At 38.8% G+C, this 26688-nt stretch overlaps 1 protein-coding gene across 10 annotated transcripts in view; it reads right to left on the reverse strand.

Annotated features, from left to right (window-relative positions):
* The window catches only part of MAST2 (microtubule associated serine/threonine kinase 2), a 192418-nt gene that overhangs the window by 76687 nt on the left and 89043 nt on the right, over nucleotides 1-26688 (reverse strand). The window contains exons 1-3 of one of the 10 annotated variants that reach the window (XM_027683076.1): nucleotides 26252-26318; nucleotides 25675-25914; nucleotides 23520-23726 (exon numbers count right to left, since the gene is read on the reverse strand). The exons of 6 other annotated variants lie outside the window; for them this stretch is intronic. In XM_027683076.1, the coding sequence (XP_027538877.1) occupies nucleotides 23520-23726; nucleotides 25675-25724 (257 nt within the window). In that variant the 5' untranslated portion in view covers nucleotides 25725-25914; nucleotides 26252-26318. Of the gene's footprint in view, nucleotides 1-8886; nucleotides 9140-23519; nucleotides 23727-25674; nucleotides 25915-25999; nucleotides 26224-26251; nucleotides 26319-26688 lie in introns of those variants that run through there. 3 more of the 10 variants (XM_027683077.1, XM_027683081.1, XM_027683078.1) reach the window with 3 other exon arrangements.

Here is a 26688-nt window from a genome sequence, read left to right on the forward strand (position 1 = left end):
ATCCCCAACAGCAAAGTGTAGTAGATAATAACAGAGCTCCACAAAATCAGTCTCAACCTGCCTACCTTACAATGATCATTTAAATTTATACTTTTGCTTCTAGCTTGAGAGGTGAGAATATGCTGTTTTCATTAACAAGACCCTCCCATTTCTAAAGCAATAATGTTTTCCAACTCTTATCAGCTTCTTACAAAATTAAACCAACAGAAAAAAAATCAACATCAACTTAACAAAATTTCTTTTTAAGGAGAGGATACTTCTAAAAGACTGTCCAATGAAGAAAAGTTCATCTTTAAAGGAGAGAAAACTATTTTCCTTTGAAAGTGTTAAAATATGGACTTCAAACAGAAGAACTGAAAACAATCTGCGGCTCATTATATTTGCACACACACAATGATGGGACAAAAATCCTCAAAAATGTCTCTAAAAAATAGCAGCAGAGCATGAGTGTGCTAAGATAGGCCAATGGACATACTAGGAAAATATCCAGGCTTAAGAAAATTGTAATCTCAGCAAGCAGGATACAAAACTTTTGACATTTGTCCAGGACTAAGACGCCTTAGGCAGGAACGTGCCATGCTCTGCCTGCCTGGACCCAAACAGGGCTGAGCAGAGCAGTTTCCTACCAGAGCAAGGCAAAGGTGAGATGTGTGTGCTTTAATTCAAAACAGACACAGAAAGAGAATACATATTGCTCCCTGCAGTATATTCCCTTCAGCTATGGAAAAAGAAATGCTGCTTGGGACACTTCTAATCAATACACTCATTGAATGGCAGAGAGGGAAAGAAGGTTACCTAGGTAAGGCTTGGCTCTAAATGTCAAAGAAGGGAGCAGACAGGAGCTGAAGTTCTGTGGACATTGAAAATGCTCAGTGTAGCAAGTAAAACTGGTATAAATTCATGTAAGTCAGGTATTCAGTGATGTGGTCCCTCACTCATTTATAGAGACAGGACTGTCAATAAACCACTGTCTCAGATAAAAACAACATACTTAAAAAGACATGAAAAAATTATTTACAAAAATACATTAGATAACTTTACTGGAGTATATATCAGATCAAATAAGCTGGCTACTAAAATAATAACAACATAGACCTGTAAAAGGCATTTCATGTTAATGGAGAAGGAAAACCACAAAAGGCAGGAGGAGAGGGGGAGGGCCAGGGTGCAGATCCTGCCCTGGTACAAAGAGCAGCCCTCAGATCCCCAGCATGGGGAAGTTTCTGGAACAATGAAGCCTGATTACATGTTAAACCTCATTCTTTTGTGTAAAGCCTACTTGCTATCTGAGCCAAATGTTCATTACCCAACAGCCATCAATTTTTCATACAAGGATGGCTGTTCCAGTTTAATAACTATACAAACGTGTACTACAAATAGATACACACACAGAGTTTTGAAATTTTAGTGGGCTGAAGCTGGAACAATCATTCACAGAACGAAGCAGAAGAAAAACACAAACATTAGAAGCCACAAGCTGACAGCTAAAGCTTGCTGCAGTACATCCAAAGGGCGAAGCAGTTCACCATCACCTATGGAAGTGTACTTTTTTCAAGAGTTATTCTACTTTAAAAGGTTGAAAAGTAAAATCAAAATCAATTCCACATACAGTAAGATGGTAGAGAGCAGTAAGTACAAGTACATGAATGTATCTAAAATAAATGGATGGTAGCAGTGATAACAAAATTAAATTACAGAAGAAATCAGGAAAAAAACCTAAAACCTAATAAAATCAGAGCCATAATTTACACAGCTTTTAAAAAAGGCAGATATTTAATAAATGTACCTCATCTAAAATTGGATCAGAATGCAAATGAAGAAACTGCTAAAAGCTTTTTGATTGCTTTATTCACTTAGTCATAACTACAGGAACTAAGAACAGGTAAGCATTATTTTTACAAATTATATCTAACAAACTTTAGCACAAACTCACAAGCACAGGAAACACAGCCCCAATTTTCTCTGACACAAAGCAGAGAAAGATAGGACTGTTCAATAACAATAGCCTATTGCTGTATAAGTAAAAGACTTGTAAAATACACTTCTGGGAGCTGAGTATTGCCACATCCCAGCTTTCCTGCCATACCAGTTACTTTCTACCACAAAGTCTTAAACCAGCATGAAACCAAATGAGACCCACAAAAATTGCAGAGCATACACAAATGAAGACACAGAGGAAGACAAATGCAAACACTAACAGAAAGTCAGGTATTCAAACAGCAATCATGCTTAATTTAAATTAAGCCTGCTAATTGTAACACACTAATTTACCATGCAATCAAGACCGGAGCAAAATCAAAGGACAGGAAAACACACAATATACTGGAAATAAGGCATTTCAAATGCCACCGCAGGATTCAAGCTAGTTTCCTTAGAGAACAAAGATTCAGGGAAGGACTGCTCTCATATGTGCTTGCAGAAGATTTTAATCTACAGAGGCTCCCACTGTTTTGAGCCCTGGCAGCTCTCCTGTGGCACATGCTCACTGGCAGTGTCGTGTGACACCAACAGTAACTCCTTCAGCATCAAACAAAACACGTGAGGTGACGTTTACATCTTCTATTAATTCTGAAGTAGTTTAAACGATCTGCTTAGCACTACACAAACACAGCAGGCAGTAATGGATATGGGGAGACTCAAAGAAGCATCATACCACTGTATAAGCACAACATTTGCTTAGATATTCAATACATGGCTAAGCTTTGTCCTCATAAAATATGATAGTCAAGCACCAACTCCTCAAACTCGAGGCATTTTTGTGGAAAAGATGGTGATTCATTTAGCTGACAATCTCAAAACATGTCCAACTTACTGCACAGCATTGCCTAAAACTATAGCCAAGAGAAACTGGTATCAGGAGTCTTGGATTTCACATCTGGCACAAGGACTCCCCTGTACAGGACTAGAAAGCATCCCCCTTCTGAATCTCAGTTCTCTGGACCCTTCCATCTTCGGGTGACACAGAACCAAAAGTAAACATGCCAGAACAGTCTTTAAAACTAAATTTTTAAGAGGCTTGGAATAAACTATGACATTTCACTACAGAAGTGCATATTATTTTATCTGCAAATCTCCTCTAAAGAACACTTAGGTATTACTCTGTAGTCCTCAAAATAATAGGGAAAAAAAAAAGATAATTGGGCTATAGAGCAAGAAAAACTATTCAGGGATTATCTGATAATTAGCTACAAATGTAGAATCAAATCACTTCAAAAGCATTTTCCTTAATGCTTTGATAAGATATTTGCTTGCTCAATATGGTAACTGAGATGGTGGCCAATACAAAGTGTTCAGCACCAGACCAAAAACTAAGTCGTTTGTCTCCAGGTAGGTGTATGGGATAGGAGATGATATACCATATATTGTACATCTTAAATAATGTCTGCTGTTTATAAAAATTATTTTGTTCTGAGATGTACAGCTCCTTGTCAACATCAGCATTCAGCTGCCAGTAAAATAACGGGAATCCCAAGTGCATTGGAGAACATGTCTCTTAGTTTGCTCCTCACCACAACTCCACACCTCTTCAAAGAACAAGGGCCTGCAAAGATTAATGTCACAGCATGGGCAGAGCCATCCCACAGCTTTAAACTGATGGGTGCTCAGATTTAAAAGGCACTTGTCAGAGACAAACAACAGTTGAAATAAGCAGATGCACAGACTTTGTAAGGATTCCAAAACCCAAATGTGTCGACTTCAATTAAACACAAGAACTGCACATTTTCAGGCCAAACACGTGCCAGTATGTACTCTTTCTGCCTTACTTTCCATAGTAGCACTGATCTCATCCAAGTGTCCTCTGTGAACTTCAGAATCTCCCTTCTCATACCTCTGCTGAAACCAGCCTCTTTCCCCACTATTTCATTTAGCTTCCTTAGAACATCGGCGTAAAATTATCTTATATTCAGCTGTCTCTTTCATGTGAAGGATCCAAATAATTCATGAAATCGTCCACGATTTGTGTGTTGCTTCATTTCCTCCCCACAAAGGTTTTGACTTGAAAAACTGGTTTGTCCTGGGCAATAGCCAAATGTTCATACAAGAGAGTTTCGATTGGAACAAAGAGCTTTCAGGGCTTAAAACTTCGGCATTAACCCTGTAGGACCCTTTCTTTGGGTTTTAGTCTAGCAGGGAAAGAGCCAACAGTATTCAAAATGAATATAAAACATGATTTACACAGAATCCCAAATAAAGTAGAAATTACCGGCAATCCACGTGGATTGCCTAAATCATTACAAATATTTTGGGATATTAGGAAGACCTCTCTTCCATTCGTTGGACCAGTCTCTTTCATTGTATTTAAGTAGTGCAAATGTCCTGTAATGGAAAGTGTATTGGAAGCTCCCCAAAACTCATCCATTAGTGAGCCAAACACCCATTAAGTTTCCATGCAATCCAACAGACTATTCTCATAAAGAGTTTTTCAGAAGATAAGGTAGAAATTTTTCCTCCCCCAAGCTGTGCTTTTGTCCTAAGGCCATATTGAAATACTAGCACAAGCAATTTGAATGAAATTTCCTCTCCAATTATGAGTGTTGGGAGGTCATTTAATATGCTGAGCTAGGTAAAAAAATTGAGCTAAGTATTATCAAAAGCATCAGATTTCCAGGTTTTTCACATCCTTCCCAACATAAGGGAAACATTTCTCATGTTATTCATTTGAGCAAGGAAATGTGTGGCGTGACAGCTGTCACTTTAAAGTTAATTATAGTATAGACTCACATTTGAAACATTAGCTTTATGTTACCACAAAAAAGTAAGTATTCTGCTAGCATCAAACTAATTGTTTTTCTTCAAAGTGACAATGTATATATGGAGGAGGTGGCATCCTTCTGACATACAGCTTTTAATGTCAATCTAGATGAATCAGCTTAAAGAGACACTGAATACATTTGGAAGGATATGTATGGACTCACTGCCTAACATGGCCCTGTTATGGCACCAGCAAAGTTACCACAAATGCACCAATGCATCAGAAAGCACCATTTACAGGCTCCTGGCTGCCTGATTATTTCCTACTTACTCGTTTACATCCCAGTGAAAGGTGGTTTCTCTTATTGTTTGTGAATATTTCAATAATGAACAATATTTTTCTTAGTTACCAAGGAACTGTTTATAATGAAATACAATGATTTCCATGGAATCACCAGTTTTAGAGGGGTCTTGCTATTGAAAGATTGCTTTACATTTTATGGGTACTTAATTCTTGTGGTTTTAACAAATTACTGTGTCACTGATGCTCTTTCACTGAAAGGAGAAGAGGAAAGAGAATTAGAGCATCAATAGCAGCAAATCCAACATGCCCTTCTTCTCAAAAATCCACCTTTGTCATCCTCCAGAATTAACTTTCAAGTCAGTTCAACACACAAATCTCCCCCGTCTTAACTTTGCAAAGAGAAAGTCACTAAACAAAATAAAATTATTAAAACCCATAGTCACTGCCTGTACCACCCAGAGAGGATTAAAATGAAAAAATGAGGAAACGCTAGAAATCAGCACTCAGTCAGTTTTATAAGACCAACAAACACCCACTTGCACAATTCTACAGGACTGTTATTATCAAATTGCAAGAGTAAATTCAAGATACGCCCAAAGTGCAAGAGAAACTAAGGACTTAAAACCAGACACATTTAATTTAAATACTACAGAATTATGCTTTATCTTTCCATAACCTAATTGCAGTAGGCAATGCCTCAGTACAGCTGATATCAGAATACCAGCCCCACATGCCCTTTGAACCAAAGAGTTCTCATATTTCCTCTATAGTTCAAACTCATAAATATTTATACAGAACCAGTTTGACAGGTAAATCTGATTTATGCCTATGTCACCCCTCCCATGAGAAACTTATGTATTTACAGTTTGCTCTTGACTTTCTCTATCCTTCCGGGAATACGCTCAAGAAGAAACAATCCAGCCACTCTGACCGGAGGAGCAGATGGTTCACTTTTACAGTGCCATTAGCTGCGGCGAGAATCCCACCAGCTGCAGGAGAGAGCTCATTTCAACAAAATGTACTGGGGAGAAAGAGGAGTCCCTCCCATTTGCCTCCTAATGTAGGAAAAGCCATATGGGAGTCAAGCCCTTTAGGATTTTTAGTACGTATCAGAAGCCATTAGAGAGAAATGTGCCATAGCTCAGTAGTCAGAATACCACTGGTAACCCTTCCTTGCAATGCGAAACCAAATTAAAACTGAGAGAAATCAAAAAGTGGAGAAGCCCAGAATTAAGAACACACAAGCCATCATCGCAAACGCAGTAGGATTTGTACAGAAGTTTTACAAACAGAGCAGACGAAAATGGTATTAAATATTCGACACAGCAAAAAATTCTCTGGTGCTAAACACGCCCAAGATTGCCAAGTTACAGAAGAAATTTAAATTGCAATCATCATTTTTAAAAGGAAGAAGTGTACTAAGAAGTGAACATTATGCTTTGAAAGGGGGCCAATTAGAAACAGAAAAATATTTATTCATTTAGTAATCCAGTACTTCACTCCAAGTGCCCAGATGCCACGATCCTGAGAACATTAGCGCCCAGAAACGCCCAGGTCATGGCCCTGCAATGCACTACATGAACAGTGACCACTCTCACAGCCCAGATACTCTCAGGAGCAAAGTTACTCCATTCAGGTACACACAATTTCAGGACCTATGCTCTGGTAAGAATCACAACACTACAGAGTATCGTCTGAAGTAGCTGATTTATCACAATACTCATAAGACCAGCCCGACCTGCCCACCCATCTCCCCCGAGACAGCAGGCAAAGAGCTGGCAGGCTGCCAGCCCAGCATGGCAGAAGGTGATATTCCCAGCAAACTGTCACACATTCTCAAATATTTCATTTCTAAGGCTGGCTGAAGGCTGTGGTTTCCATCCTGTGCGAAATAGGATTTCCACCACATGACTTCGTGCAGCAGCTCTCTGCTCTGCATCCTCATAGTGCTGTTTGATCATTTTGAAATACCTAATACTCGTTTATGTGATTAAATCAATAAAAAGTCATCTCTTTTCCATTAAGGTGCCCAGCGGATTTACAGATCAATTTCTTTCTTTTTGTACTTGAACCACTAACAAATAAATGGAATTGTAAATTTTGAGTGGGAGTTTTCTGACAAAATATTGCACGTGAAACCTTGTTAGTATCTCTCAAATTGTTGGGGTCTTTGATGTCTAATTTTAAATTCAAAATGGCACATTAACAAGGTACTGGAAAATAAAGATAGTTTATTTTTGTTATGAGAAACATTGTGGGTGTCCACTCTGTTTGGAAGATCATTATTGTTGAATTTTCAAAAAATACTACCTTTAGGCATGCTGGACACCATCTAGAATGGAATGAGCTTTAGAAAACCAAAGTTCTCCAAGCAGGAGCAATAAATGGATCCAGAATCTGCAGGTCTGAAATGAGTTATTTTTTTTTATGCAAGTGTCCTCTCTCACCTGCCCCAAACCAGCTCCTTCCCTCCTCCTGGCTCTGCCCATCTCACCTGGCTCTCACAGTGAGCCAGGTCCCATTACCCCACTGGTTGGTGGCCAAGCAGCACCTGAAAGCCAAGTCCAACCTACCTTATCCTTTGGAAATGGAGGGACAGGTCAATAATTTACCTCCCTTTCCTCTGCTCAGACAAAACCAAGAAATCTTTAAGAAAATACTGAGCTTTATCTCTGTCACTTCTGTTCTTCCATCAAACTACTGCTGCAACTGCTCAATGGGTGTGAAAGTTACTGCTTGGAGCAGGGAGATCAACACACAACCTGAATCTCAAGGAGCTCTTTTCCTTTAAAAAACAGGCTAAAGACAACAATTTTGAAAAGAATAACATTTCTAATGCATTTCGTGGCAACTAAGATCTCCATTTATTTACAAAATCTTTCGTCATTGCCACTAAAATTTCTAAAAATCGCTGTCAGCACAGTACACAACTTTAATAAAATTTAACACAAATGTGGAATAACAGGACATGAAGAGCCCACCAAAATATTACTACGTAGAAGCTACAACTCTCTAAAAAAGACTAATATCATTTCTGATAGCTGATGAACAAAATTCACCCTAAAAATCAAGTCAAAGCTTATATTCTGAGTCTTACAAATATCATTAACTGTAGGAACAAACCAATTGCTGAGAAATTCTGATACCAGCTACAACTGTTTATTCATAAATCTGAATATACTGTTTTAGTCAGGATTAACTACCTACCAGTCTCACCAGTAAGTTTTCAGGCTACATATGTTAAGCTCCACGGAGCACCTGATGAGCAATAATTATGTTGATATTTCCCAGCCTTCAAGGGACACCCCTGTACTGCATCAGATCCAATACCATTCATTAGTTCACACACTTCAATGTGATTTTATCAAAATCCAGAGAACAGTGTTAATACAAACACCCATCCTATTAACTACTACATGAACATATTTACATCTCCAAGAAAAAAATACGCTAAATGTATTAAAGATTATTTAAAATTTAAGCTTATGCATATATCTCCATGAAGACTGTAAGTCCTATAAGTCAAAATATTTGCAAGCCCTGCACAGTGCTGCCTATATCATCATAATACTGTTTTGCTACTTCAAATAATAAAGCAGCTCGTTCCCAGTAAGCATCTATCCATCATTTTGTAGAAACAAACCCCTTCTCACATTCACATACTGTGAGAAGGAACAATGCATTTAAATAAATACCTTTAAAAAGAACGATCGGTGGATCTGCACAGTATGATTTTTACAATGAACACGATTACAAATCATTAAGAAATTAGGAAATCGTATCTAACGTACAAGGAATATGATTCAGCCTGTTAAAACAGAAGAAAACAGTATTAAAACAAGCAGCTTAGAAAAACATCGTAAGAATTACTCGCAAAATCCTTAGATTACCTTTTGGATCGCCTCAACATGCTGGTAGCAGGCAGAGAGAAATTGGACAGCACTGTCCAAAAGGAGTCAGACATGATCTTTAAAAGCTTTCATTGCTGGGAAAATACAGCACAATCAAGCCACTAGCAATAAATAAGGAACTAAATAATACCAGTGACAGAGCCAATGCAAATTCCCTGTAGACCTTGCAAGCTGTTCCATTAATGTGAGACAGGCAGGCAAGCGTACATATTGCTGCTGTTTCCACTGCCTCTGTTTTCTCCCGGCTCCATCCCTGCCTCCCTCCCTCCACCTTAGGAGGCAGTGCAAAATGAGATATTTATTCTCTTCGTAATATGCACACTTTGAACCTGGAGTTTGATGAATACACAGCATATGTGCTTTATATATATATCTCTCTGCGTTCATCTAATTACAATCAAAATATTTTCGATATTTTCAAAACCATAACTGGGTGCTGTTTGCGATCCTGAATAACAGAGGGGTTTTTAAGGCTGTGCCTGCACAGAGAGCACCACTGACTGCCTAGTTTGTGTTTTTATTCTGACATGGTGGCCCTTCTGTTTCCTAACTACATGAGGCACATCAGGGACATTTTTCCTTATTTTTTTAATTAATCTTCCCTCTTTAAACAAATCCCATCTTTTATCTTTAGTAACCCAAGCTGATTTTTAATTAAAAAAAAAAAAGAGTCCAATGCCTCCTAAGATCAGTTTAAAAACAGAAATCCATTCTCCCCCTGAAAGCAGCCACACCACAACCACGTCAGTCACAGTAAACACAAACTCCTACGTAGCACCTGGTGCCCACTACAACTCAACCAGCTGAATTCTGACAACAAAATGCAAGTGATGCAAGTGGGACTTTTGTGATGCACATCAGAGGTTTCCCACACACCCCCCTTGCACATCAGCTACAAGTTCACTGTTCCCCTTTGTGCCTGTAGAAGCCTCTTGCCATGTTTTTGCTTTTTCCGGGGTCTAAACAAAACCTCGCTGGAGCTGCCTTTTTTTTTCCTTTTTAAATTTCAATATGCAATCCATTTTCTTTCTATTGTGGCTTTTTTAAGCACTTCTGCCAGTAGGAAAGCTAATGATGTTCTCATATTTCAGCCTTCTTGAGTGGCTTTTTATCACAAACATGAGAAAGATGACAATCAACAGCTGGCGCGGCCTTCCATGCACAGTACAGCCCTTAAAACATACACAGAAAAATGTCTGGGAGAAAGAAATCCCAGTAGGCTTGCTTTAGCTTTCCACAAAATCACACAGAGGAATTAGATGGTGTTCATAATTTTCCATTAAATAATGGCACATTTTTAATAGATACGTTTATCAGGAATCGCAGTATCTGATGGAGCAAAGGATGCCCTTCCATCTGGGCTTCAAAACAGGGAAATGGGGTTTCTGGAATCTCTGCTCAACACAACCATCTCTTTTAGTGCTTTTAAACATTTTTATGAAATTAATCTAAGTCACACAGTGGGTTTGATTTCACAAAGTTAATTTAGAGTACAAGTGAACCAAACTATGCCACTGTCTACCGCTGATGTGAAAGAATAAACGCATTCATTTTTGTGTGCACATAATAACGTATGCCAATCAAGTAGAAACTGAAGACTAGCATTTTAGAATTATATTCAGGATATTATGTGACCTTCCAATTCCAATAAACTCTGGTTTTGAAAAGGTATGAAAAATTTACTCTGTCAGCTAAAACACGAATTGAAATTCCCAGGAAATAAGGGTGGAAAAAAAGTGATCAGTTAACTAACAAAATAAACCCATCCCAACAAAAATAAATTCTTGACTGTTTATGGTTAACAAATAAGATCACAATCAGCTAAAGCCCCTAAATCCATATTAATCATGCTTTTTTCAAAAGTGATTGAAAACTTAGTAGTGGAAGGCGTATCACTCATAGTATCACTGTACTCAGCAGTGCTTTCACATCTCTTGGAGAAAGGACATAAAAAGGAGAAGCCATTTTAGGACAACACTTCTCCATGGGCATCAGTGACTGACAGTCCCACAGCAATGTTAATCCAGCCAAACCCTGTCTGTCCTCTGCTGTTCCTGGGGAACACAGGGCACCCCGAGCAGGGAAGGGAATGGGGTGTTTGCTATCCCCAGAAACCCCTCTGTCCACCCAACTCCCCATTTAACACGATTCTGCAGAGCTTTTACCCAAAAACTGCAAAAAGCACTTTGGGAATTATATAACACTGGGTCAAAAACAGCAGAAATTTTTTAACACTTTATAGTCCTGCTTTTCAAAATGCCTGTTCCACATGCCAATAATGAACTCTCATCTTGCAAATCAGCACCTGCAAAGTGCTCACTTTGGGACCATCCCCAAATTTTAACTCCAGCGAAGTTCAGAGTACCCAAAAAAAAATCTGAAGATGCCACATTTGGAGATGCAGTGTTTTTGCTAGAAAAACAGAAGAACACAATGAAATTGTCAAAAAGCTTTTAAAGTAATATGACAGTGTCAACACTTGCAGACTTCTCTTTAGTTGTAACAAATGTATGAAGCATAAGGATTTTCTCACATCTACAATGACAAATGAAATCCTTCGAAGGAACTATATTGCTGTCTCTGCACAATAAGCAAAACATTTTGCAAAATTTGGACCAGAAACTTCTCAGTAATTCAAAAATATATCCTCCTGTATATGAAAAAGCATGTCAACAGCACGCTCACACAAATAGGTTATGAGATGAGTTTTCTATTTTATTTAACTCATAATAACGTTAATATGTCTTTGTGAATTCCAGACCCTGAGGTACTCCAAGACTGAAGAGACCTCTTCTCTTACAAAATTCTTTCACTCGTCTTTCGGGATATTTAGTGTCCATCAATCTTCCTAATGCACCTTCTCCACTTCACGCCCAACTTGTCCTCAGAAGAGACCACCTGCAGAACATTTCGGCAGCTCCTGGGATGATGGAGTATTTCTCTGTCAGCCAAATGTATAGTTTCCAGGGCCCTCCTAATGACACCACATCCACTGGACAGTTATAAATAGTCAATGTCAACGACTTCCCCAATTTCTCATCTTTACCATTATCAAAGTAGGACATTAATTAAGCCTGACATTAAATGAGAATGCAATTAGGCAAACAGTCCACATGAAACTCATTGCTTTCTGGACTTTTTTCATAGCAGCCACATTCATCATTAAATAAATTCCCTAGGTATAAGACCATCTTCTTTTAAATAAAATCTGTCATTTTAAAAGTAAGCTGAACTCCCAGAAAAGTTTGAAGTAGTACCAAGCAGATCAATGAGGTAATTTAAAAAAAAAATATCCCAAAGGTCAAAACTCATGACTGACTACATTTTAAGTTGACTATGTATCATGTAAAGTCTCCAAAATATTGAATATATTTTTAAATACTTCAAACAGGATGAATCATGTAGCAGTCCAGTAGTTTTCAAGTGAAGATGACTTTCATGAGTCACATTATGGTAAATGAAAGCTTATAATGGAAACCAGTTAAAATGCTAATTGGGAAAAACCTACTTCTTCCTAAATATTTGATTACTTGAATGGTTACATTGTATCAAGTTTCACACAAAACCATGATACTTTCAAACTTAACTTTTTTAAATAGTCATTAACCTCAAACCTACAGATTACTTATTAGAAATATCCAGAAATCAAAACAATTTTGCTAGCAAAACTGAATTGTTTGGAGAAGTCACAAAAAAGAAGGTACATTCTATAAAGAGCATACTGATTTTATTTTAAACTTTAAATTGTATGCTCAACAAGCACAGAAAATTATCCTACTATAAGTAAGCCTAAGTTAACACAGGTGAAGAGATACCTGCTCTGTATCAGTTATTATACAGTGAAAAGGTGTAAGAACTCCAGCAGGAAACTTTGTTCTTTCAATAAAAAGAAAGGAGAAAAGTTCTTCCTTTATGCTTCCCAAAAAAAAAATAAAAATGGAAGGTTCCTTTAAAAAAAAAATTACGTGGGAGATGTGTGTTGAGCTATTTGGGGCATCATTATTATTTGAACAGTGACCTACGTAAATGAAGAACAGACTGTCTTTGAGCCGTCTGCAATCACAGGACATGGAAGTAACAGTCTGACAGAAAACATTAAGTTGAATGTATCTTTAAGGTTCACTTTTCTATCCTTATTTTCCAGGTTATACAATCATAGAGTTCTTCCTCTTTGGGCAGAAATCACCAAGCCTCCCCCCCCCAGAACTAAAGAGCCATTCTCTTTTACTACAGTGGCTCATTCAGATTTCAACTGCCCTGTATAAAAGGGCTCCAAAAGACATATTCATATAAGATTAAACAAAGAGCTGGTGGCCAAGGTTTTTGGGGGTGAAGAACAACCAAACTTCCCTCTGCTGTGAATTTCCTATGTAGGGAACATCCTAGTGACTGCACTAGTTTACCACTCAAAGGATCAGAAACATTTACTGAAGTAGCTGTCAGGCACTGCACACCCCAACACCTGCACAAGAGCTGCCAGCTTCTCATGTAACTTTAATTGGGCACAGTTACTGAACTAACAGGGGTTGCCATCCTAGCAGGCAGCCTGAAATGGTATCTAATGCACTATAGTATCACTGCACAGTTAAGCATAAGCAACTGCTCTGATTTCAGTCTAAAACAACTCTCACAAAGTCGTGCTCACTCATACAGAGCACACCAACTACAGCTCTATCATCACAATTAGTATTTTCTAAGTGAAAGCACTACTAAACAGTGATAAGAAGTGAGCAATACTAAAACACAATTGTGTCTCAAATCCCATGAATACTTAATAAGAAAGATTCTTTCTTTGAATTTCTATTTACAAAAATATCACTTCTTAGTATGCTAATATTCCATGCAACAGTATTCATTCCAAAAAACACTAGTAAGATGTTTGGCAATTCCAATATAACATAAGCTTAACATTATTTCAAGCTCACAAAATTGACAATTGGGCTCAGACGCCATGGAAAGGTCAATTATCCTCTTTAAATAAGTTACTAGAACTTGCACTCTTTCCCTAGCCCTGCCTTCTTCATGTGCAATTCAAATGTCAGTTGTCCGATTTAATCAAATGTAAGCTCCATATGTGATTAAAACGCCATGAAAATGAGAAATGTTATTTGAAAAATAACAATACTGAACATGAGATCTGAAAATGTCACTTCACATTTATACAGAAGTCTTCTAACGTTTTATCCAAAATGTTGCTGAGGACACTTGGTAGCACTTGTGAGAAACACAGCATCAGAGTGCTGCCATAACCTCAACATCCTCATCCAAAGGTTTTCCCTCCTCTTCACCAGCAAAAAATCATCCAAAGCAAAACACAGATTGAGCCCCCTCTTGCCACCATAGCATTTCCTCATCTTTGCCATGTATTATTTATCCCAGTGCACTTAAAACTTCCTTTCTAACCTGCAATACAGTGTTAATGAATTCACTGTGCAACTGCATTTGCAAACAGGAAGATAACCTAATCTCTTCTCCTGCCACTCCAACCTGCAGCAGCCTCTCCATGAACAAGCACAGCACTTCAGCAGCTTCAGCTCTTTGCAGAATTCTTCCACCTCTGGCTCCTGGCACTGGAGTAACACAACCAGGCTAATATTAATTCCCCTGTAACATGGGGTCTTGTATATACCCCAAAGAGCTGTAACACACAGTCCTTGACAGACATGGCCCATAACCACTCCAACAAGACTGGTAGCAAAGCAGATTTGAAAAAGCAGGTTTATTTCCCCCCCGTTTTACAGGAAAACTACAGTGCAGAGCCTGAAGGACAAATTAAGGGTAAAAGCAGCAGCAAAGGCAGTCAGCAGACTGTGTCTTTGCAGGGAGTGAGGACTGAAGAAAAACTACCAGTGGATGGTTAAAACTAAACCAAGACAACACACAAGTAATTCAGGTAAAATGAACAAAGCAAACAACAAAGAAAGGGAACCAAGCTGTATTTCAGGGGGTGAATTAGAAGGCTTTGAGTTACTCAGATCACAACTACCAGCTTGCAAAAGCAAAAAAGGGGCTTCCCTCATCTATGCAAGACCACAAACCCTCATCACCCATCTCACACAGCAGCCTGTGCAGACACTGTGCCAAGGATCACCATGGTGGCCCCAGGCTCGGGCACACGTGGTAAGTAGCTAGAAGGGAGTGCTGTCACCTGTTTCACAGCATATTACCCAGAAGACCAAATCAAGCCTGAACTCTAAAACAAGCTCTGGCATCTGATTTGTTTCTCAGTATAATTCAGGTTGTTTGCTCCAACCCAAATATCCGGTGCAGGACGTTCCACTCCACGGCTTGTTTCCTCGTTCCCTGGTTAGCACACTTAGACTCAGCTGAAATGTTAAGGATATTGTAAAGCCCTTGCATTTACCATGGCTTTTCTGAGACAAAAAGCTTATTTTGTAGGATGTTGGCTAAGAAGAGTTATTCTGGGAGCAAGGGGAATGCTAATGTAATGAACAGACGAAGAGGATGAATTTTACATTTTCAAGCATAAATTCTTAATGAAGTTAGAGCACGGGATAAGAATAGACTTTACAAAATAAGCCATGGTACAGAAGAGACATGAGAAATCAAAACCATGCTTGGGAAACATCATGAGTGCTGGTAGACATACATAAAAAAAAAAAAGGATGAACAGTTTATCTAGTTTTAAAGGCAGAATTAAATCCTAATTTAGCCATGAATTTTGAACAGGAATTGGTCCCTATTTTAGCTTATTTCTTTGGAATACTACAAATCTTCACAGCAAAAGCTTAGCTTTTAAAGTCTGGGAAAGCCATGATAATGTATCATTAACCATCAGGCAAACAAACTGCTCCAGGTTGTGAGCCTCAGAAAAATACATAACATACAAATAGATTGAACATGAGAAAAGCCCAAACCATGGATTTTTAAATAATTATAGACTGATACATCTCTATTAACTGTTTTACAGTAATTCTGAGAAACCCACAAAGGTGATGCATTACAAAAGTAAGATTTCCTAAAGCACACATAGTATTTAGAAGGTCTTCTAACAAATTTATTTATTTTATTTACAACTTCTAACATATATGTCTACCTATATATAAGTGGAGACATAAATGTTAGAGATCCAGAAGACAGAAGAGGATTTAATAAATCAAGATAAATTTACTCCAATTGAATTCTCAGCTTTGAAATAAAGTACAGAATGGGCAGATATGGAATTCTGAATGATTTCTGCAGTCTCCAGAGAAACATTCTGTTGAAATACTAAAAGACATAATTTAACAGTTTGCAATCTTACTACACTCTACTGTAACATTAAAAATGGCACAGATAAATCTAAATAATATAGTTAGAAACACAAATATATAACAAAATTGCCTGTTTTTAAAATAAATTACTTTCATAGCCCACCTCGCCTTTATATCTCAGATATAAAGAAAAAAAGAAAATACTGATAAATGGGAATATTCATCTTATATTCACTTTCTTTTCTTCCAAATTTTGACTAGCAGATGTAGCATTACACAGATCTTGCAGATTTGCGGGGGGGAAACAAAATCAAAATTTAAGTAAAAATTTATGGGGGGTTTTAAATATTTTCTAACAAAACCAAATTCAGGCTTCTGCGCTACCTATCAAAACGCAGCTCGTAAGAAAAGCAAATAATATTTCCAGCTTGCCTTCTAATCAAACTTCTAAACAAACACCCAGGCTGAGAGCACACAGCTCATGCCAACGAGCAACACCTGCGTGTCCGGGGAAGGCACTTTCTGCAGAGGAAACACAACTCCCAAAATTAACAAACACTGTTCGCGTTAGCGACCACTTACAACAACACCACGTAAACCACCGACTGCGGCGCTCCGCGGCGGGGTCTGCAGCTGCCCCTGTCCTTAATAAGAAGGGGAAAGTTGCAGAAGCGACAGGTCACAGGTTTCTGATCCATGTTGCCCCGAGCGGAGGCTGCGCGCGCCCGGCCGTGGGGCACAGGCTGGAACACGTCCCCGTGGGCTGTTCCTCCATGCCAAAGACAAACGCAGCCCTAATCCACTCCATTGGGCTCAAATTAGTTGCAAGTTCTCTGCAAGGGCAAGGCGGACACTCGTGACATAAAAGGAACACTTCTGGTCAATATTTGTGTGTCGATTCACTTGGAAAATTGGACATTTAATGATTTTGAAATCTTCCAGTTTCTCGGAAGCAGAATGGACGAATGGCTGCATTCAGAAGAAGTGTGGAGGAAAGCTGATAGGGATTTTTACCAGATTTCTTTCAGCCCTAAGATTTTGCTGAGAATTATAGCTTGACCTGTTCTGCTATTTCACATTTCTCATCTGTTCACAAATAAAACTGAGAATCACAGGAACAAAAATTGAAATATAATAGAGAGTACAAAAATAGTATTCACCTTCTCAGGCAAGCTGTAACCCAAACATACATTATCACTTCTACTCGTGCAGCAGGTCTTAGATCAGAATCAAAAGAATTACTTTCAAAACTTTTTTTTTTTAGTATTTATATAAATAAATGCCCATCTCAGCCCAGAGATGTGACAATGCGACTCTCGGTGCACAGCAAGTCTTTACCAGATGGCTGGATCAATAACATCCCTGCTCTAAAGACCTAAAGGTCTAAAGAAAGGAAAGGACAGGGAGAACAGGAAGGAAACAAAAGCACACAGAGCTCTTTCACCACAGCAAAGATTACTGTTTGAAGATTTTATTTTAGAACATTAATAATTCATAATGACAGTGTAATGTAAACTAGGTTAGAAGATTATGCTCTCAAGTACCACACAAGGCATTGAATGACAGAATAATAACCACTAGCCAAAGCAGCAAAATTTCAGGAGATAAATGAGGGTAAGAGAGAACTTGGAGGACTAGAAGAAGCATATTTGAGACAAATGAACAAAAACAGGAACAGAGAGATTGCGAAAAAAGGGGGAGCACAGATACAGCCTGGAAAAAAGAGAGCATGAATGGGTCTATTACAGAGGATGAAGCTCTGCTGCATTCAAATAAGAGCTTAAATTTGAGACAAAAGTTCACCATAGCTCAGGAGAGCGAGACAGCTGAAATGGGACACCACTTCCCAAACTGGTAAAAAGTTACCCTGAAATCTTCTTTCCTTCTTTACATTCTAAACTTTCCTTAAGCTCGCTATCAGCATGTCTCTACTATTAGTGCTTCAGAACAGGACATTAACAGGCCTGTGTGCACACTCACCAATTTTCCAGGTCAGAACTAAAAATAACACCTGGTTGCCTCATAGGCCGATTAAAAACAAATTTTGGAAAATGCATGGCACTGTCTATCAGCAATAATAAACACATGACTGCCTGGTTAAGAATATATATTTCTTTCTCAGAATTATTCCCTTGCCAGGAATATTTCAGCGCTTGGGTTGTTTCTGTATCTGTACTCAAGATCAAAAGGCCTTTGAGGGACAGACTATGCGGCAGGAAAAATTTTATACAGAACTGAGCACACTACTGTTGTTTGAGGAAATCACTGTTATTTGAGAATAAGGACAGGAAAAAAAAGGCTTCAGTATTTCCTACCGTCTCTTAAGAACCTTCTGAGATTTTCATTCCTCACTAGAAGTTGCTAACTTATCCCAACCATGACAAACTCTTAGTAGTGCAGCTATAGCGAGTCAGCTCTTAGCAGGTGTAACAGCAGATCACAGCCTTCAAACACAATTATGTAGAAAAACCAGCTATGAACCATAACCATATATGGTTTATAGGTGAAATGCCTGACAAACAGTAAAGCCTTCCAACTTCTGAAGTCACAAGCACACACTACCCTCTGGGAGCCTCCAATTTACCAGGTCAAACCACCAGGTTATGATTTACAAGTGGTCCCATGGAGGGCAGCCAAATTGTGAGCCTGGACTGAGACAAGAATTCACACCTCGAGCTCCAAACCCCAGGGTTTAACTCTTCTGCTACTGCAGCTCCAGGCAGGGCACCAGGATTTTTGCATTTAGGTAATGCCTTCACACAAAAAAAATCACACCATTCGGGCCACCATTCGGGCCTCAATATTCCCAATCATGTGAAAGTTAAACAGTTTCCAATCAGCCTAAGACAGACAAGAAGTTATCTGAGGCTGTCACGTTTTCGGTATCACCTATGTCCATCCCCTGTAGTCTCCCAGATGGGAAAAATGATTCCCGAGACTAATAACCGGTACAAAAGAAAAGGAATAAAGAGAAAAATTTCCATTAAAAAATAAATGAACTGTGGGAAATTCATTCATTCAATGTGAGATGTAGATTAGAATTCAGTTGCCAAAAGCTTACCTACTCAAAATTCATCATTTCACAGTTCACATAATGATATATCCACAAAGTTGTTCTGTTACTCATTATTCCTGAATTGCTGATCTACATTGTTTCCAAAAGTGACATTATGCTGTCTTGCAGTCAACTCTGACCAATTATTTAGCACCTTTAGGAAAGGAGAACCTGTACCAAATCAAGCACTAAAACAGGAGGATAACACTTGCTGCAAACCCAAAACAATTTCCAAATGTCATTCAAGCTGAATGTAGGCGTCTTCATTAATCCTGACATTTGTCAAATAGGAATTTCTAACTCAAAAAACCTCTTAAAACCTGTATCATACCGAGTGACTTTAAACTAAATGAAATTTAAGTAGAGAGATAGGAGACCCTCACCAACTTTTGAGAAGCCTTGAGGTATTTCAAAATAAAAACAAAGAACCTCATCAAGCCTGAATTCTGAAATGTTTTTGATCTTCCTTAAAAATACGGAACTTCTCCTGTTTACAGGTGCTGCCCCACAGTTGTAAAATATATGCAGTCCTCAAAACCCAAACCACAGGTGATCTGGGGATGAGTGTGCCAGGGATACATCCTTATACTATGGAAGGGATTTCTGCACCTGCCTCAGAGAAGAAGGACTGGAGTTACAAGGCTCTGTCCTGGAGACACACCAGCAATCCTGATACACAAGACAAAGAGCCACAGTCTAACAGGACACTCATTCCAAGGAGGTGGATGTTTCCATCCCCACCCTTTGGTGAAGGTTTGCTGAAGCCCACCTGATTTACTGCAATGGAGCAGACTCCCCCAGGACACTGCCCACCAAACCTCACTCACACACCCAAACAAGCCATAGCTCTAAATATAGGTCTCCCCTCACCCATTGCAACAGCTTGGACAAAAAAAGGCTTTAAATAAAGGCAGGCAACCCTCCCAGTACATTTGCTGAATGCCTATGGATAATATATTCTTGTTACTTACCACAGCTATTGATTAAAAGCTTGTTTCCTAGAATAGGCTTTTTATGTAAATAAATTAATATATTCTTAAATTATATCACAGATGTCCATAAAATCCTAATTATATAAAGCTCATAACATTGTAATTACACACTGATCAAGTAATTATGTACTGTGCTCAAATGCTGAGTATTTCAGAGCAACATTAGGTTTCCCATTTTGTTTTACTTAAATAAGACAGCAAGGGTCTGATCACCATCACTCCCAGAAATAGTGACCAGATTTTGTACAGGATAGGAAAAAATTCTATTAAAGTATTCTGCAAAGCTATAAAAAAATTAATAGCTATTATCAAGAGACTTTATTAAAGCTAGAACTTCCAAGGGAAAACATTCCTATAAAAATAATCTCTACCATATATCTCTATAGGAACATGTTCCACAACTGGCATGAATTCATGGAATCAAAATAGCAGGAGAAAATACCCCTTAAATAATCCAGCTGAAGCCAACTCTTCCCTTGATTTCTTAGGATAAAGCAAATTTCCACTGAGATTTCAGCTAGCCTACAGCACCCACAGATGCCAGAAATATGGCACCTGAACACTTTCATCCTTCTTATCACAAACAAATTAAACTGTTTCTAGAATTACTGAAACTGTCTTATATCTTGCTGAGGGTGTTACAGAGCATGTAACATTTTCTGAAATGGGGGAAATTCATCCTCCTTTAATCTCAGAGTTCATCACTTCCAAGTTAGAACAATTAATTCATGACATATTTTAAGCAACTTGAGATCAAAAGATGCTGTAAATTCATATTTTGATTAAATTAAAGTACAAATATGGGTGCATAAAGATTTGCCAACCCATAAAGAGGACCAGCTGTGAAACATGGCCTCATTTTCTTCTTCAGTAATTTGACTTCCCTGCTACCCCCAGAAGAGTGCAAGCCAGATCCCAAAGATGAGACTCAGTACTTGTTTAATTTTGAACATCATTCTATTTTCTTCCTAAAGTTACATGACCTTAATTCCAACCCACAGTTCCATCAACTATTGCAGTCTTATTCCACCTGTTATCAATTTGCTTTTATTGTAATCAGGCCATTTCACATTTCCTTTTACTCTTTTGAAAGGTTTACATTATTGTCATTTGTTCAAAGGTTATGTATAAAATATTTTCAATCTTAATTAGATTCATTCTTTCAGAAACCATGAACTTCCATGCCACCTGTCTGGACATCAGGTGCATCATTTGTCGACGTAAAAATATCAGTGACACCGTGAAATATAGAAAAGAAGGGAAAACCTGTGCAAATTCTTGCAAAAGCAACATAAAGGTAAAAAGTGAGAAAGATTTAACATCAAGGCCTTTTACTTGCTACATTTTTCAGCAGTTCCCTTGCATAGCCATGGAAATGAACCTCTGCCTGGATAACTGAGGGTGCTAAGCTGAGCAGATCAATGACAGCACTAAGTTGCCAAGATGAACCTTTGCTCTAAGCAAGCAGGAATGGCTATCACTGGTACAGTAACCAAGTAAACAAAACTACAACAAAAGAAAGACTGGATCAAACAGGATCAAGGGCTGCACAGGTGAAAGCAACAAGGACGAAAATAAAAAGTTATTACAGCAGACCTAAGCTCTTACACAGAACAACATACCTGTGAATCATCAACCATTCAGTATTTAAAGAGCAGATGGCTGGAAGGTCCCCATATGTGAAAAATATTATTATCAAGGAGAGTCCATAGTAACAGTGGAATAAAACTTGATGATGAGACTTCTATATGAACTGCTCCTAAAGAGAAAATTATTCACTGACCCGTGTCAGAAGTCTGAAATTTGAAGGTTTCTCAAAGGAAAAAAAGCAGTAAGTACCAAAAAGGCCTTTTGAAGATAATCAATAATCATCAGATCTCATCTCCAAAAAGAACAGTTCTCAACTGACTTCAACAATAATCTAATTTTGATATTTAATTGCCACTTACCAGTCTGTTAATTAGCCCCAAGGCTACAAAGCATTTAATCGTATTTAATCACCCTTGTTTAAAGGAACATTACCCAACACCAGCCTTTAAATAATAAAAATTCATTTAAAATTAGATTGATGACAATGACACTGAAATGTCAGGAGACTGCTCTGTAGTTGCTGCCCTTCACTTCACCGCCAGTGCTGCCAAAATGAGCACCTTATTAAGAATTGTCACCAATTGCTGCCCAACGTGCAGGGAGAGCAGCAGCCTGCTGGGCAAGCCCCTCTCCATGGCCCTGCACAGTGAGGACAGACAGACACATGCAACATCCCATTCCTTTGCTGACAACCTGATTTCCACTCAACAGATGTAGTACACATCACTCTGCCTTAGAGGGGCAGGTGCCTAAAATAATTCAACTTCGCTTTTTCTGGTTACTCCCACCAGAGCTGGCCAGCAGGAGCAATCTCCCTCTGAAATAACAGTCTAGATTCAGGGGCTATTGCATTACCACCTGATGAGTAACTGAAATTTGACCAGCTACATCCACCCTGCAGCATGGGAACTTCAAAACCACCCTCTGATGCTGTGCTGGCTCAAGTTTTAAGTAGGTCCCACACTGAGCTCCAGTTTCATAACCACACACACAAAGATCTCCAGCTTGTGTTAGCCTTTGCCTGGGACTATCTCACTAGGTAAAGCTTCCTCTTAGTGAAGAAGCTGAAGGTTTCCACTGGGGCCATGCATGTCCCATAGGAGCACAAGGAGCAAGAGCTAATCCTGAAGGAAAAACACATCAGTCAACCTCTCAAATGTTTTAATACAAAGTGGGCTGGTTTGGGCTGGTTTTGGTTTACAGACTCTAGCACCCCACGTTTAAACCTGCTAACAACAGGCTTGATTTTACTCATTATCATTTGGAGACTTCATCCTGCCAGCCTCTGTAAGACAGCAATGTGGATTTCCAGTGAATAGAACTGTATGCAGCCCTTTAGCACAGACCCACTATTCTAGACAGGTATTTTTAAGGACCTTACTCTTGGCTGTTTTACTTTTATATTGGTTTTCTTGACATCAGCCATGCTTGTGAGGGCTCCTCTGATGCATGGTACAAGTTGCACACATATTCAGAAGCTAACCACCAGGAATTTGCATGCACACACCAGCACACAGGTTTCCACTCCTTTATCCATTTTACCTTCTTCCCTACATAGGGCCTTAACTACACATGAACTAAAAAAAACTTGTACCCATAAGCAACATAAACTTGAACACTAAATGGCTGTAAGTCAGTTATGCCTATAAGGCTGTTCCCTTCTGTTAGATGTTATTCTCTTAAACTATAAAGCTGTTAAGTTCATAGATGGTTATGCCAACACCAAACCATTAGCAATTCCTAGTTGACACCTTTCCTTACCTCCACTGAAAAGGATGGCTGTAGCACGGACTAGATGGATTGCTCTGGGGTTGTGAGTTCAGGTAAAATACTAGAGGAGAAGTAACAAGTGCACAGTCAGCACTAAATGGGAATTTAAGATGCTGCAGACCTGGAGCAGATGTAGGAGAGAACATGTGCTGATGAACATCATTTCCTCGGCAGTGGGAGTACAAAGGAGAGGAGATTCTGACAAGGTACCACAGTAGAAAAAAAAAATCAGGGTCAATATCACATTTTTTGTTTCAATTAAAAAAAAAAAGATACTTCCAAAATACAAGTTATACCTTCTCAATAAATGCAATAAACTAAGTCGTCAAAAGTCATGCTTTCCTTTATCATCCAAATCAAAATGTATTTTTCATTCAATTTAATATCTATTTAATGTTATTTTTCCACTACGAAAACCTTCCAATCTGGAATTATCCAAATCCTTCTTTGTAGCAATTTCCAGGCCTTCTGGAATACACACCACTGTCGATCTCTAATATAAAACATTTAATTGAGTAAAAACAACAAATTGATAATGGCACCAGCAACAGACATGGACCATTTGTATCACAGCCTTCACAATTTGGGAGCCATGGTCATACCACAGCTGTGGCAATAACAGAAATACCCAACTGTGAAAATATGAATTACACAAACCATTAAACTAGAAAACAACACTCAGCAGTGACAGTGTTTTAGAACAACAACTACTTAAGCCTGAAAGCAGCACTGCAAAATGGTTTTATTCTAATTTTAGCAGTGGGGAAACTGAGGCACAAAGAGGTTAAGTGACATGTCCACAGCACATCCCTGGTTGTATCAGGATTGCAGCTGAGGATGCTGATGCCCAGCTCTGTGCTCAGCTCTGTGAACTGTCCTGCTTTTGCAGGGGCAGCAGCCAACACACATTTGTACACACAGAGAGCACAGAAAATGCCTCGAGGTAGCTGCTTTTCAAAAAGCTGCAAACAGACTTCTACAGAAACACAGAGCAGAGGTTCTGACACCTACTTTATTGAACTATACACGATGAGATGTCCTTCACTAGAAATAAAGTAAAAGTTAACTTACAAATATTGGTATTACAAAGTGTTCTTATGTGTTAGAATACAAGCTAGTGCCACTCTACTCTTACACCTGTAACTTTGATTTTTGACTGAGGGCTAAAAAAGTTTCTCTTTACTATATTTAAACATAAAACTGAGAAGAATGGAAATCTGAAGCACGCTTCAGTTTTGTTTAGAATTCAGATATTTTACACTTAAAGTCCTGAAGTCAAGCATGTTTCTTCATGTTCCTTGCTTTAGATTTCCTAATGAATCCAAATACTTATCAGTAAGTAACCTTTACATACTGGAAATCCTCCCCACTAGCAATCTCTGCTTACACAGCTGATGAGCTTTACAGTGCTCAGACAGAAAAGGTTAAGCCTGCCTCTTACCCTGCTCCTCCCTCCACTGACTACGGGATAGATTCATTTAACCTCCCCTACTTATAAACATAGTATTAAATACACCATTTCCTTAATATTTTACTAAGTAGAAACAATAAATATAATTACAAACATCATAACAGTTTTCATTAGTAGATTTCAAAGCCTTTATAAAGGACACAAGCATTAAAATGGAATTGCTTGTTTGAAGTCTATTTATAGAAATACATATAAAAATGTATTTCTAGAAAGTAAAGACTTTTAGCTTTAAATCTTAAAGTTTGCTATAACATTCTTTATTTAAAAGATAATAATGGTAGCCAAGGTTTCTGAAGCTTTGAGCCCTGTGACACCTTCCTGACAGATTATTAGAAGTACTTTTTAAATCTGAAGAGTGATCAAACTAGAAAGGCAGAGTTACAAACATTCGGTTTTACTACATTAATACTTGGTAGAAAACCTAACCACAATATACCCCAGTAAAAAATACTTAAACATTGCTCTTTTTTGGCCATACTTTATGGCAAATACTCCACCAAAGTAAAATGCTAAAGGTTCGAAATGAAATTTCCTGTACAGCCAAATAAGCATGACAGATAAAGTCCTAACAAATAAAAGCAATGCCTATTGGCCACAGAAAACTCTGGCTGGTTTTTCTTCACAGTTTCAACTGGAAATCTTTAAGTGCAATTTATTTTTCACTACAGTCCTTACTGGATCCGCAGAGATGGGGCTCCAAGCCTCTGTTTCCTCCGTTTCATCATTGTGCTGATACACTGTGACTCTTCCCAGCATAAGAGGCTTAGAGCCGGGAAGGAGAGCCCACCGTTATCACTCCAACGCAGAGCACAGAACAATCACTGCAATTCCAAGCTCTTCATATACCCCCAGCATCAGAGAGACCTCAGGAGCTCAGCAATGGTCCAGATTAATCGCACAGCTCATGTCAAAAACCTAATTATTTATAAATAGGAAAAAAAAAAATTAAAATCTCCTGCGAGTCTATTCACGGCATCCAGCGAAAGGAAACGAAGCCCACTGGTACGAAAGGAAGAAGGTGCCGACAAGTCCAGGACACAGAGTGGCCATCTGACCTGTCACAGAGGCAGCAATGTGGTTCTGACACGCTCCGGCTGAGCCCACAGCAAATCAGAGACCAACTTCTCCTGGGCTCCAAGGAGCAGGAGCGGTCGCGCTCACCAAATCAAAAGGAAAGCGGAAAGCCAAAGGGAGCGATGGCACACTTGAAAGGATTCTGGCAGAAATCTCAGAGAGCAGCTTGAAAACTCACACGGCGACAAGAACAGAGCCACTGCTCCCACCCAAAGCCCTGGCAGAGTCATCAGCGGTGTGCGAGGAGCAGCTGCTCCCGGCCGGCGGGGGAACACGTGAACCAGCCCCCGTGCAGAAATCAATCCCCTGAACGACACGCACAACTTTAATCTTAAAACATCTTCCCCTAACTCCCAAGCTGTGTTTCAGCTACAAAAGTCGTGGATTCCGGAACTGAAAACGGAGCAACAGCACTCGCAGCAGCCTGGGGAGCCAGATACTGAGGGGGGGGAATGGGGAACACCATTAGGAGACAATGTTCCCTTACAGTGCAAGTCTGGCAGTTTGGCTTGCAAACGGCAACTTCAATCAGCTCAAAATCAATTTCATGCTATTAACAAAACCTTCCCAAATAACATCCAACATTTTCAAATTTTTTTAAGTATGAAACTTCCT

The sequence above is a fragment of the Neopelma chrysocephalum genome, unplaced genomic scaffold (genome assembly GCF_003984885.1).
Source record: "Neopelma chrysocephalum unplaced genomic scaffold, ASM398488v2 Primary Assembly neopelma1_64, whole genome shotgun sequence".
Lineage (NCBI taxonomy): Eukaryota > Metazoa > Chordata > Aves > Passeriformes > Pipridae > Neopelma > Neopelma chrysocephalum.